General features: G+C 46.2%; 1 protein-coding gene and 1 long non-coding RNA gene across 3 annotated transcripts in view; one reads left to right on the forward strand and one right to left on the reverse strand.

The window, feature by feature from the left end:
• The window catches only part of LOC309358284, a 439047-nt gene extending 435715 nt beyond the window's left edge, over nt 1-3332 (reverse strand). Inside the window, exons 1-2 of the long non-coding RNA XR_014163410.1 lie at nt 3151-3332; nt 2151-2517 (exon numbers count right to left, since the gene is read on the reverse strand). This is a non-coding gene — a long non-coding RNA (uncharacterized lncRNA). The remainder of the gene's footprint in view (nt 1-2150; nt 2518-3150) is intronic.
• A 4055-nt stretch (nt 3333-7387) lies between these two features.
• The window catches only part of BMP1 (bone morphogenetic protein 1), a 159591-nt gene continuing 154180 nt past the window's right edge, over nt 7388-12798 (forward strand). The window contains exon 1 of one of the 2 annotated variants that reach the window (XM_081890870.1): nt 7388-7578. In XM_081890870.1, coding sequence (XP_081746996.1) covers nt 7434-7578 — 145 coding nt within the window. In that variant the 5' untranslated portion in view covers nt 7388-7433. The remainder of the gene's footprint in view (nt 7579-12798) is intronic. The other variant, XM_081890868.1, reaches the window with a different exon arrangement.

Raw genomic sequence — 12798 nt, forward strand, 5'->3', positions numbered from 1 at the left:
TGGAATACCAAAAGTTCCCACACCTGTGCTAGAAAGTGGTTTGCTAGGTGTTATAGGTATGCATGTTTTGCTATAGACTAGCACCACTATTGCTCCATACCCACAATTTTGATGAGTTTCTTGTTTTTAGCAGATGCTGGCTCCGTAAACTGGGGATATGTATTATACATATAGCACTCCATTTCTTGTATTTCAAAGCCCTTCCATCAGATCATAGGATTAATAAATCTCCAAGGCTTCTACTGACGTATGCAAAACCACCATAGCCACCAGGCCAAGATACAGGCCAAGCAAGGCCACCCAGGGGTGTGGGCAGATGCAAGGGATGCCTCTCTACTGGGCCAAATGCCAACATGGCCCCCAAACGTCTTAGCGTTCATTTTTAAAGAAATTAAAGCTAAGTCAGTTGGACATTTCTAGAGAAAGCTAGAGCACAAAAAGTGAAAGCAGATCGAGTGCTTGAGCACCATTGCTAAGGATGCTTAATAACTATTGCTAAGCAATCAGAAGGGATGTTCACCACCCCCACCAGGGGCTCAGAAGGGGTCCCCCCCCCACTTCCCCAAGCAGCAGAAAAAGACGGAGTTAAAGATGTAATGGTAAAATGGGCACAAGACCTGGGATATAATAAAGAAATTGAAAAATGGGAAAACCTCTGGAAAGATGATATCAGATTCACAGCCTGTTACATGATTAAAGAAAATTTCCTTAAAATGATGTACCAGTGGTATATTGACTCAAGCAAAATTGGCTAAAATGAACAAAAATATTAGTAACAAATGATGGAAATGTAATCTAAAAGAGGGGAGCCTTTTCCACATGTGGACGTGTCCCAGAATCAAAAAAGTCTGGGACATGATATATGAAGAAATAAAAAAAATGATTAGACGTACATATTTTTAAAAGCCAGAATTATTTTTATTAGAAATTTTCACAATGTTCATCCCAAAGGAAAATAAAAGAGATTTCTATATGTAATCACAGCCACAAGGATCGTGATAATGAAACATTGGAAATGCAATACAATTCCCACAAAAGAATAATGGCTCTTAAAATTAAGTGAATATTTAGAACTTGCCAAATTAACAGATCTAATAAATCACTCAAAAGAAAGAACAAGGAGAAAATGAGCTGTCTTTATTAATTACATGGAAAAAGAAGGCTTCCAGAACATCACCTGGCTTAGCGTGGACTAAATCCCATTGACAGACTGTCTCTCCAAGATTTACCATTTGAATACAGATTTGGAAAAATTGATATACTAAGTACGTTCATCGATAGTGGGAAGTCAAGATACAAATTAAGGAGCCAAGCCAAAGCTGTTTAAAAAAGGCTTGAGCTCCCTATGTAGAAGTTGATGTGAAAATATATATTTTTTGAAGTTTGATGTCTATTTTTCTATTTTTATTCATTTTGTTTCTTCTCTCTTATATTATTTACTTTTTAAGTTTTATTTATGTATATTTGATGTATTTGTGTTTGCAACTAATAAAAACCTTTTTTTAAAAAAAAAAGTTGGATAAAGGAGGGAAATGGGGGTATGCCTGCACTTCATTCCTGTTCACTTTATTTCATCCACCCAAATGTGCTGCCTTTACATAATAAAACACAACTGACTTTGCTATGTTTTCTTTGGAAGCAACTGTCTTGCAATAAATGAGGTTTACTTTCTACTGAGAAAAAACTGATATTGCAGTTGTGTCTCCCCACCAGTTTTCCAAGCCCCCCACAAAGCCTCTATTGTTCTGCTTGTCATTTATTAGTATGCAGAAAGTAACCATAAAACAAAAATATGAACTACAGAATGAACTGGCAAATGCACCCACGAAATAATTAAAACGGCTTACAGCTACAGCTACATCAAGTTAAAATTCCCATGGACTATATTTTAGGATCTTTTAGGTTGGCAAAAAGTTGTGTATGCGTGGAGAGTTGTGACTCCACACATGCTGGATGCTTGTATATTTGTGTCTTGATCCCAGGAGCTCCAGGCTGTGTGCACTCTTTCCCATCCCTCTCTTATCTTCACAACAGCCCTATTTTGTAGGGTGGGCTGAGAGCTGGTAGTAATAATAATAATAATAATAATAATAATAATTCTTACTTATACCCCACCCTCCCCAGCCAAGGCCGGGCTCAGGGTGGCTAACAAGCAATAATAAAACCAAGTTGAATGAATACAACTTAAAAACAAGATTAAAATACAACATTTTAATGGTAGCGCAGACAGCAAAGCTGTGAAACAGCACATGCTTCAAGAGGACTGGCAAACCTATTTGCTTGGGTATGAAATGCTGCAGTTAAAGCAAGGAGGCCTCTTTTCTGGCTTTCCTTACATGGTGTGGGAATGACATTACCAGAAAGCATAAGGAAAGTCCTGCTGGATCAGGCCATCTTCTAACCCAGCCTCCTGCTCTCCCAGTGGCCAACCAGATGCCTGGGGAGACAGAGCACAGCCCTTGTGGCCCAAGCCCCAGAGAGCCTGCCCCCCCCCCCGGGCACTCGCCAGCGCTGTAACTCTGCGCTATGTGACATGTAGTTGTATCTTTTCTAGCCAGCTCAAGATTGTATACATTTTCCTCTACTCCCTACACCCTCCATATCTTTGCAACAACTCTTTTGAGGTAGGCTAGGTTCAGTTAATATACAGGTGAAACTTGAAAAATTAGAATATTGTAGAAAAGTTCATTTATTTCAGTAGTGCAACTTAAAAGGTGAAACTAATATATGAGATAGACTCATGATATGCAAAGCGAGATATGTCTTTATTTGTTATAATTGTGATGTTTATGGCATATAGCTGATGAAAACCCCAAATTAACAATCTCAGAAAATTAGAATATAAAATGAAATCAGCAAAACAAGGACTGCAAATAGAGCAATATTGGACCTCTGAGAAGTAGAAGCATGCACATGTACTCAGTACTTGGTTTGGGCCCCTTTTGCATCAATTACTGCCTCAATGCGGCGTGGCATGGATGCTATCAGCCTGTGGCACTGCTGAGGTATTATGGAAGACCAGGATGCTTCAATAGCAGCCTTCAGGTCTTCCACATTGCTAGCTCTCATGTCTCTCATCTTTCTCTTGGCAATGTCCCATAGATTCTCTATGGGGTTCAGGTCAGGCGAGTTTGCTGGCCAATCAAGCACAGTAATCCCATGGGCATTGAACCAGGCTTTGGTACTTTTGGCAGTGTGGGCAGGTGCCAAAGTCCTGCTGGAAAATGAAATCAGCATCCCCATAAAGCTCGTCTGCAGAAGGAAGCATGAAGTGCTCCAAAATCTCTTGGTATACGGCTGCGTTGACTCTGTACTTAATGAAGCACAGGGGACCAACACCAGCTGATGACATGGCTCCCCCAATCAAAACAGGCTGTGGAAACTTTGCATTGGTCTTCAAGCATCTGGCATTGTGTGCCTCCCCATTCTTCCTCCAGACTCTGGGTCCTTCGTTTCCAAGTGAGATGCAAAAGCTGCTCTCATCAGGAAAGAGATTTGGGGAGCCACGTCATCAGCTGGTATTGGTCCACTGCCTCATTAAGTCCAGGGTCAACGCAGCCATCACCTAAGAGATGTACACAAGCAGCACTTCTTGTCACCAGATTGCTGGGGGTGGGCAGGGGCACAGATGCTGCAGGCCCATTTGTGGATCCTGGGGGCATCCCTGAGGCTCAGATGGGCACAAGCCTCTTCTGTTCAGGCCAATGAGATCCAGCTGCCTCACAACCACTTAACCAACCATGTTTCCTTCCAAATCAGTAAAATTCAACAAAAATACATAGCTAACTGAGGTTCTGCCCCCTCTAACAAAAGGCCACCACCACCACCCCCCTGTGCAAAAAATTTGGCTACACCCATGCTACTAGATGTGGGATTTCATAAAAAGCAGTGGGGAGGGGTGGGGTCTGGCTGGCAGGCAGGCTGGCATTCTTGGGATCAAATATTAGAAATTTTATTTTACATGACATGAGCAGGGAGAGACATAATGTATAGGGATGGCCTAGTCCTCAGGTGGAGCAGGAGGGTCCTGAGTCTGAACGGACTTGCCAGATAATTCTAGCTACTGAGCCTTGCAGCACTCAGGCCCTTTCATGCCAGGGCACATGGTCTGTATGCAGGAGGGAAATCTGAGCGGCGCCAGGCAATATCTCCTCAGCACTTCTTCAGCAGCAGCAGCAACGGCATCTGATGCCCAGTGAATAGTTGAGTGCTCTCTGCAGCCACTCCTGGGGACAGAACTTTGAAGCCTTCCTCTGCCCAGCCCCTGAGGAGAAGTTAATTTTTAGGCAGCAGCCCCTCTAGTGATGTTTCATGAACAGATCTAGCCAAACCTGAGCCATGTTCACACCATCTGAAGTCCTATGACAGCACTTTAAACAGCCATGTCTTCCCCCAAAGAATTCTGGGAGCTCTAGTTTGTGACGGATGCTGAGCAGCATTGGGGAGTGGATCAACCACCCCCCTTAGGGGAAAAGGTCCTCCCAACAACTCTCACAACCCTGAACAAACCGCAGCTCCTAGGATTCTCATTCAGTTAAAAGAGAGTTTAGAAAGGGGGAATAAGTTCTAAGTGTAATCAAAATTTATTAATTACTGAATTTCTTACCATCCTTCACTGTAAGTTCCCAAGGTGGGTTGCAACGATTTAAAAAATCAATATTTAAAACAGGTTAGAAATAAATTACAATAATGAGAGTAGGGACATTATCAAGTGTCAAAGGCCAGGGTAAAAATGTGTGTCCTCATAGTACTTCATACGCATTTAAAATCTGGCAAATTTCAGAATCAAATTTTCACCTTTAGAATGAAGAGTTTAAAACTTACAAGGGTGAATAAAACTTACAAGGATGAAGGTTGCAATCCCATGACCACTTTTATGGAAGTAAACACCACTGAAATCAATGGAACTTACTTTTGAGTAGACATGTCTAGGCTTCTACTAAAACTCTGATTTTTAAAGCAATCAGCTAAAACAACATTTCTATATCTTGCTTTCCCCAAGAGCTAACATAGTCCATAGGTGGCTTTGTTTGGCAGGGGCGAGGAATTAGAATGCAAATTGCAGCTGCTCTGAGAAAACACAAAGTAACAGAGCACACTTGAGAATGTGCTTTTCCTCCTTCCAAACTAATTTCAACTTTAGTACAAGGATGTGGTCTTGTCAGTGGGAAACAATGGCCCACAGGGTTTGTTGTAGCAGGAGAAGCCACTCTGTGAAGCCGCTCAGCGCAGAACCTTTAAGGCAAGGGTGGTAAGCTTCAGGCCCTCCAGGGCTCTCCACATGGCCCTCAGAACTCTGCCCCAGGCCACACCCATCTCCAGAGGCCACACCCCTGACTGCTCATCCAAGACTGGAAGGTATCCTTTAACTCTTGATGATTTGGATGAAAGACACAGAGAGATGTGTACAATTTACCTGGCTGCACAAAGGACAGGTTTAGATGCGTTGCTCAGTCCACTGTTGCCTCTGGGTCTGCCCACCATTGGCAGCTGGCCCAGAAGAGAAGGTGGCCTTCAGGGTGAAAATGCCCATTTCCCCTGCTTGGAAAGGACAGCGACCCTTTCCAAAACAGGAGAATAATTCAGTCTTTACTTTTGTCCAACTACAAAAACATACAAAGCATAAAGTGGTCTTCTGACAAGCAGCTACTTCTAAATATATTGCCTGTTTACTGCAGATAAAACCAAAGTGATACAGTTTGACCTGTAGGTGTCACCCGCAGTCAAGCTAGATATGTAGTTCACAGGTTGTGGGCCAATATTTATTCCAATGCCAACAACTACAGCAGACGAAACCTTCCCACAGCTCCCACTTCAGCAGCCTCTGCTTCTGCTGGGGTCACCAGGCCCATTTCTGGTCAAGGCGGCTGCTTCCTTTAAGTATTGTAAAACAGGCGGCACAGGCACAGGAAGACATTTGTCACTGTGATGTATATTTGTCACCCCTGTTTAAAGGCCCTCCTGAATTTCAGCGCAGAAGGCTTCAGCTGCAAAAGCTTCCCTCCTTCCCATCTATCTGAATCTACAGGAGCCCCACTTAAGTTAAGGGCTGGAAGGTCCCTCTCCGCACCCTGACAAGTGATCCAGCAGAACTGAGGCAAGTCCTCCCCAAAGTACCATCCAAACCTCAATGGGAAAATAGGGTTCAGTTTGGTACTAAGAGTTAACCTTCTCACAACCAATTATTTAATGGACAACTGCTGCCCAGCTGAACGGCATCAACAGGGATGGCAGTTTCCCAAGCAACTGAGGTCCGTATGAGCATGTCAGATGTTGAGTTACAACTGTTATGCAGAACTCTTCTGCAGCTCAGCGGAAGTGTGCAAGATTTGAGTGGCGAGAATATGTCCAACATAAGATTACTTATTGATATTAAATTCCTACCTGAGCAAACTCTATTTTAAAAGCGGCTAATCTTCCTACTCCAGAAAAGCAATTTTTCCTCAACTCTTACCTTATGAAAAATGTGTTCTCAAAAGAAGAACAAGAAAAGACAAGGCTTGTGACAAGACAAATGGATCAAAATGACATGCTGGGCAAATGATGGTGGGAGTCATAGGTGAAGCGGACAAAACCATAAAAGGAAGCTACAAATCAATAGGAACATCGGATCTAGGCCTCACTGCTTCATAAATTAGCAGAAATAATGAGTTACGGGTTTGTGGCAGTGGAAGACCATATAGGCCGCTCTTGCTGAGGGCTCACGTTCCTCTGAGACTCCGGGGGAAAAGAACAAAGGAGGGGGAAAAGTTTGGTCTGGCTCCCAAGTTCCTCCGCATAGACCTGACTCGGACTTCGACCTCGCCTTTCCAGAGCAGGTAAGAGCACCTGTTCTCCGACCTTCCCAGCTTTGACACATCCCTTCCCAGCCGGAAAGTGGGGTGCGTTGCTGCCCGGGAAGGGACGCCGGAGGAGTTTCCCCCCCAGGCTTGGCCAAGCAAGAGCCGAGGGGCGCAGCAGGCGTCGGGCCAGAGCCGGTCCTCTTCTGCAAGGTCAGGCGGGGAACCGGGAGAAGGGAGCCGCGAAGCCCGCTCGGCGGGGGGAGAGGGGCAGGCCGGGGGGGGGGCTTTCGCGGGAGCCCCTTCTGCGGCCAAGCGCCGCCATTCAGAAGCCTTGGCTTGCTTCGCGTATCTAAGCGCGTGCAGTCCGGTTCCGAAGTGTTCCGACGTGACAGGAGGCCGGGGCTCGTCTGAGAGGGAGCGAGGAGGGGAGGAGGCCCGAAGAGGCTCCAGGCGGGCCGAGGCCGCCCTCTCGCCCGGAGGGGCCCGGGGCTTCTCCTCCGCTGCCTGGAGTGCCTCCCTTCCCGAGCTCCGCGCCTGAGCCCGCCTCCAAGGCCAGATCTCCTTTCCCCCAAAGAAAGGCGGGCGCGGGGGCTCCTCCCTCTCGCTGCCTCTGCCGCGCCGCCCAGCATTGCCCGGGACCTGCCAGCCAGCATGCCGGCATCCTGGCGGGGGCTGCTGCTCCTCTCCGTCCTGGTCCTGGCACAGGCGATGGACTTCGCGGATTACGGCGACGTCCTGGAGGAAGACGCGGAGCCGGACGCGGAGCCCATCGACTACAAGGACCCTTGCAAAGCGGGTGAGGCTTCGGGGGGGGGGTCCCGCCGCGACCCCCTGGCCTTTCCGCTCTCGGGAGGGGGCGGCGGGGGTCTTTTGTGTGCCTGGACGCTGCTTGGAGGCTCTGAAACGGGCAGAGGGGCTTCTTGAACCCGGGTCAGAGGCAGTGCCGAGTTGGCAGCGCAGCTTGCAGACAAAAGGAAAAAGGAAAGTTTTTGCTCTCTCTCCCTCTCCCCCCCCCCATCCCTTTCTCTCTTCTGGGCTGTAAAATAACTCCTGGACTTTTAAAGTTTAGCCTGAGAAAGGAAAGAGTCTTTGATATATAAACTCCAGAGTAAGGACTCATAGGACAGCTTCTCTCCCCCCCCCGCCCCATTTCAGGGAATTCAACTCTTCTCCATCTGCCCTCTATTGTTGTTGTTTTTCTTCTTCCTCCCATAAAAAAGATTGCATCTGTTTGTGGCTCTTTGTGAGAGGCAGCGGCAGGAGACCTGATGTGTTTGGGTATGGGTCTGCCAAGCGGGGGGGGGGGGGCTGCTTGCTTGAGGAAAGTAAACAGAAGCTGCGCTGGAGGGGGGGAGGCTGGCAGGAGCTCAGAGGTGAAGGGCTGTGGGCTTGAACTAGACCCCATCATTGCCCTTTCCTCCTCTCAAACAGTTTGTCTGTCTGGAGCAGCTGCAGACACTTGCTGGGTGGTAGCTGTCAAAAGAGGCAAATGTGTTGGGCCCATAAATATTTTACAGATCACCCATCCTTAATTGCTCATCCCTAGGAGTCATGCTACATTAAAATAATTAACGTGTGTGTGTGTGTTGCAGAACACCCAGATGGCACGTCCCTCTTTTCTTTGCCCACGGTGTACTGTGACCTATCCCACCCCCTCTAGACCCCCACATAAACCTGCTTGTGAGGACTGCACATCCTACACCAGCCCTTGTCAGCCCCGCGGTCCATCCTGCCTGTGTGTAGAGCAGGGAGGGAGCAAACTTTCTGAGCTGGCAGCTTAGAGTCCCCTGGCCTGGTCTGTGAATAAAGGGTTGGTGTGTTTCTGTTGAACCTGTGCTCTGCTGAACAGCGTTTTAATCCTTCTACCAATACAATCAGTGGCAGAATGCTCAATGACTTGTGACAGTGCCAGATCCCAGGGCAGCAGAAGCAAGAAACGGCTCAAGGGCTTTTGTTTTTTATTCTTCCTCTCTCCCTCTCCCCCCACAACACACACTTTTTCATTCAAACAAAGAAGTGGAGAAATAAAAGTGTGAAAGACAATGAGGCTGTGTGATCCATGATACAACAACTGAAGTATAAAGTTTTCTTTTCTTTGAGGTTTTTAGGTGTTTATTAAAGCATCTGGGGTCATTGTCTCAAGGTAACTCTAGAGTGAAATAGAGTGATTAATGTGGAATCTACCCCTCTGCAATCAACCGTTCTTCTGCTCTGACTATTTTGAGAGCATCCACCCATATGCTTTTGCTAGCTGTTGCTAATACCTTCCTTTGGCTTTCTTTTCTGTGAAGAGAAGGCAGCAATTCTCCCATTTGCCCAACAAAAGCACACTGTCCCCCTGTGAGGCAAGAGGAACCTACATGTGCTTATTCATTACTCTTTATTTTAGTTTCTCTTACAGTCTGCATGGCCTTCTGCTCTGTCACTTACCTTTCCAAAGTTGGGACTAATGAGAGTATAGGTTGGCGAATTCCATTAATATCTTAATACATGAGTTGCTGTTTATAGTATAAACATTTATAAAGTAAAAATATAAAAGCAACCTGCAGAGTCTTAAGCATTCATATATTAATAATAGGCTGTTGATGTTTTAATTTTTAAATTTTTTCACTGGGCACAGAAGGGTGACGTCTCATGGACGTGGAGCAGGTAATAATTATTTTAAAACAAAATGAAGCAAGGGTAGAGTATAATGGCCATTAAAATTAACTAATAATTAATACAATTAATACATAATAAATGGTGATTAAAACAGCATGCCCCAAAGCCTCAAATACTGGCTTAGGTAGCTTCATTTTTTGGGCCATATGCTGCTATCCTTGTTTCTCCAGCCTCTGACTTACAGGTGAGCTACACTGAGGTCGGTGGAACTTAATTTCCAAAGAGATGTGATTAGTAATAACATTAATTATAATTTGGCTCTTGGAGGGAGAGAAAAGAACTAAATCTGTGTGTTGATTTGGAGAAGTAGCCATCACCCCGCCTGCCTGCTGCTTTTGCTATGCAGTCCTAGCATGTATTCTTGGAGGTTCTCCTGTGTTTTATATGGCTTGCTTGCTTGCTTAATTCTTGCTTCCTAATAAGTGGAACTGCAGTCTAAAAGCTGAAGCGGTTTTTATGTGGCCCAGGCTGGTGCTAGAAGGTTCCCTCCCCACACTACTGCATTTTCAGTCCTTGTAGTTGATACCTTGGAAGGTATGGCAGGACTTGTTTCCGAGTAGCCAGAAGCTAAATAAAATCAGATCCCATTCATTTGACGCCCTTCCACTTATTTTAAGGGTCTGAGTTATGATTTGAGTTGTATAACCTGTTACGTGGCACTTTCCTGGGTGACCCTGGCTGCAGAACAGGGTTCCAACTTCCAATGTAAGCAAAATTCAGAAAGTAAGGGTAGTTTGTTTGTTGTTAAAGGGCAAGTGTACTGCCAAGCTGATTTAAAATCAGACCCCCATCTCTATGGATTTATCATTTAATAGCATTTAGTAAGTTCCTGTGTTCTGCCGGAAGGAGAGTTTCTCCTTAGAGCGCCTACATAGCAGAAGTCTGCTCCACAGTAACTCAGAGCAGGGCTTTCAATGTGGCAGCCCCTGTTTGTGGAACTATTTTACTTCCTGGAAACAAGTGAAGACTTTTCTGTTTTGACAAGCTTTTCCAACTGAATAATAATAATAATAATAATAATAATAATAATAATAATAATTTATTATTTATACCCCACCCATCTGGCTGGGCTTCCCCAGCCACTCTGGGCGGCTTCCAAAAGAATATTAAAATACTGTGATACATCAAGCATTAAAAGCTTCCCTAAACAGGGCTGCCTTCAGATGTCTTCTAAAAGTCTGCTAGTTGTTGTTCTCTTTGACATCTGGTAGGAGGGCTTTCCCCAGGGCGGGTGCCACCACCGAAAAGGCCCTCTGCCTGGTTCCCTGTAACTTGGCTTCTCGCAGTTAGGGAACCGCCAGAAGGCCCTCAGAGCTGGACCTCAGTGTCCGGGTAGAACGATGGGGGTGGAGACGCTCCTTCAGGTATATTGGACCAAGGCTGTTTAGGGCTTTAAAGGTCAGCACCAGTACTTTGAATTGTGCTCGGAAACGTACTGGGAGCCAATGTAGGTCTTTCAAGACCGGTGTTATATGGTCTTAGCGGCCGCTCCCAGTCACCAGTCTGGCTGCTGCGTTCTGGATTAGTTGTAATTTCCGAGTCACCTTCAAAGGTAGCCCCACGTAGAGTGCATTGCAGTAGTCCAAGCGGGAGATAACCAGAGCATGCACCACTCTGGTGAGACAGTCTGCGGGCAGAGAGTGTCTCAGCCTGCGTACCAGATGGAGCTGGTACACAGCTGCCCTGGACACGGATTTGACCTGTGCCTCCATGGACAGTCATCCAAAATGACTCCCAGGCTGCGCACCTGGTCCTTCAGGGGCACAGTTACCTCATTCAGGACCAGGGAATCCTCCACACCTGCCTGTCTCCTGTCCCCCCAAAACAGTACTTCTGTCTTGTCAGGATTCAACCTCAATCTGTTAGCCGCCATCCAACCTCCAACCGCCTCCAGGCACTCACACAGGACCTTCACTGCCCTCACTGGTTCTGATTTAAAAGAGAGGTAGAGCTGGGTATCATCTGCATACTGATGAACACCCAGCCCAAACCCCCTGATGATCTCTCCCAGCGGCTGCATGTAGGTGTTGAAAAGCATGGGGGAGAGGACAGAACCCTGAGGCACCCCACAAGTGAGAGCCCAGGGGTCTGAACACTCATCCCCCACCACCACTTTCTGAATACGGCCCAGGAGGAAGGAGCGGAACCAATGTATGACAGTGCCCCCAGCTCCCAGCCCCTCAAGACAGTCCAGAAGGATATTGTGGTCAATGGTGTCAAAGGCCGCTGAGAGATCCAGCAGAACTAGGAAACAACTCTCACCTTTGTCCCTAGCTCGCCGGAGATCATCAACCAGTGCGACCAAGGCAGTTTCAGTCCCATGATGAGGCCTGAATCCCGACTGGAAGGGATCCAAATGGTCCGCTTCTTCCAGGCGTGCCTGGAGTTGTTCAGCAACCACGCGCTCAATCACCTTGCCCGAGAATGGAAGATTTGAGACTGGGCGATAATTGGCCATACTGGCCGGGTCTAAAGATGTTTTTTTAAAGAAGTGGTTTAATGACCGCCTCTTTCAGCGGATCCGGGAATGTTCCCTCACAGAGGGAAGCATTCACCACCCCGCAGAGCCCATCGCCCAGCCCTTCCCGGCTAGCTTTTATAAGCCAGGATGGGCAAGGATCAAGGAGACAGGTGGTTGGTTTCACTCATCCAAGCAGCCTGTCCACATCCTCGGAGGTAACAGATTGGAATTGATCCCACGCAATTTGACTAGAAAAGGTATCTGCTTTAGGCATTCTTTTTGTATTGTTTTAAAGCCTATTTTTAACTGTTTTCAATACATATTTGTAAATCTCTCTGAGACTGGTGTTCTCCTTAATGTGTGTGTGTGTTAGTGCACCACTTGTGTTTAAATAAAAGTATTGCATTCACCCCTCAGCCCAGCCGCCCGAGTCTTATAAGGATAGACAGAAAATGACTTTCTTTGGTTCGGTACTTCTCCTCATCCTTTAGCCACTCTTCCTGAGATAGTCAAGGTGGTGGGTTATTTTCCTCATCCTTGAGTGCATGTTTGTGTGAGTGACAGCTATTCCAAACAATCCTAGTGCTTTGTGAGTAAAGATGTGACACTTATTCCACACTGAAAGGATATACTCTTTGTTGTAAAGTGTGTGATGAACCTAATAAAGGGTACTGACATGACTTTTTAAAGCAAGTCACAGAAGCACCAGTGGCAGATAAGCCTCCTCGTGAGGTTCAAAGTCCTGTTCAGTTGGAAGGGCCAAGCATAGGGCATATGCAGTAAATAATATACTTAATTCTTATCATGCACATCCTATTCTTTCTACAGGCCTTGTGCTTCCACTGTAAGACTGTATCCAGCACTTGGGGTCTTCATATAACATGGCACAACCAG

The sequence above is a fragment of the Podarcis melisellensis genome (genome assembly GCF_964234715.1).
Source record: "Podarcis melisellensis genome assembly, chromosome: 15".
In the NCBI taxonomy this organism is placed as follows: Eukaryota; Metazoa; Chordata; class Lepidosauria; order Squamata; family Lacertidae; genus Podarcis; species Podarcis melisellensis.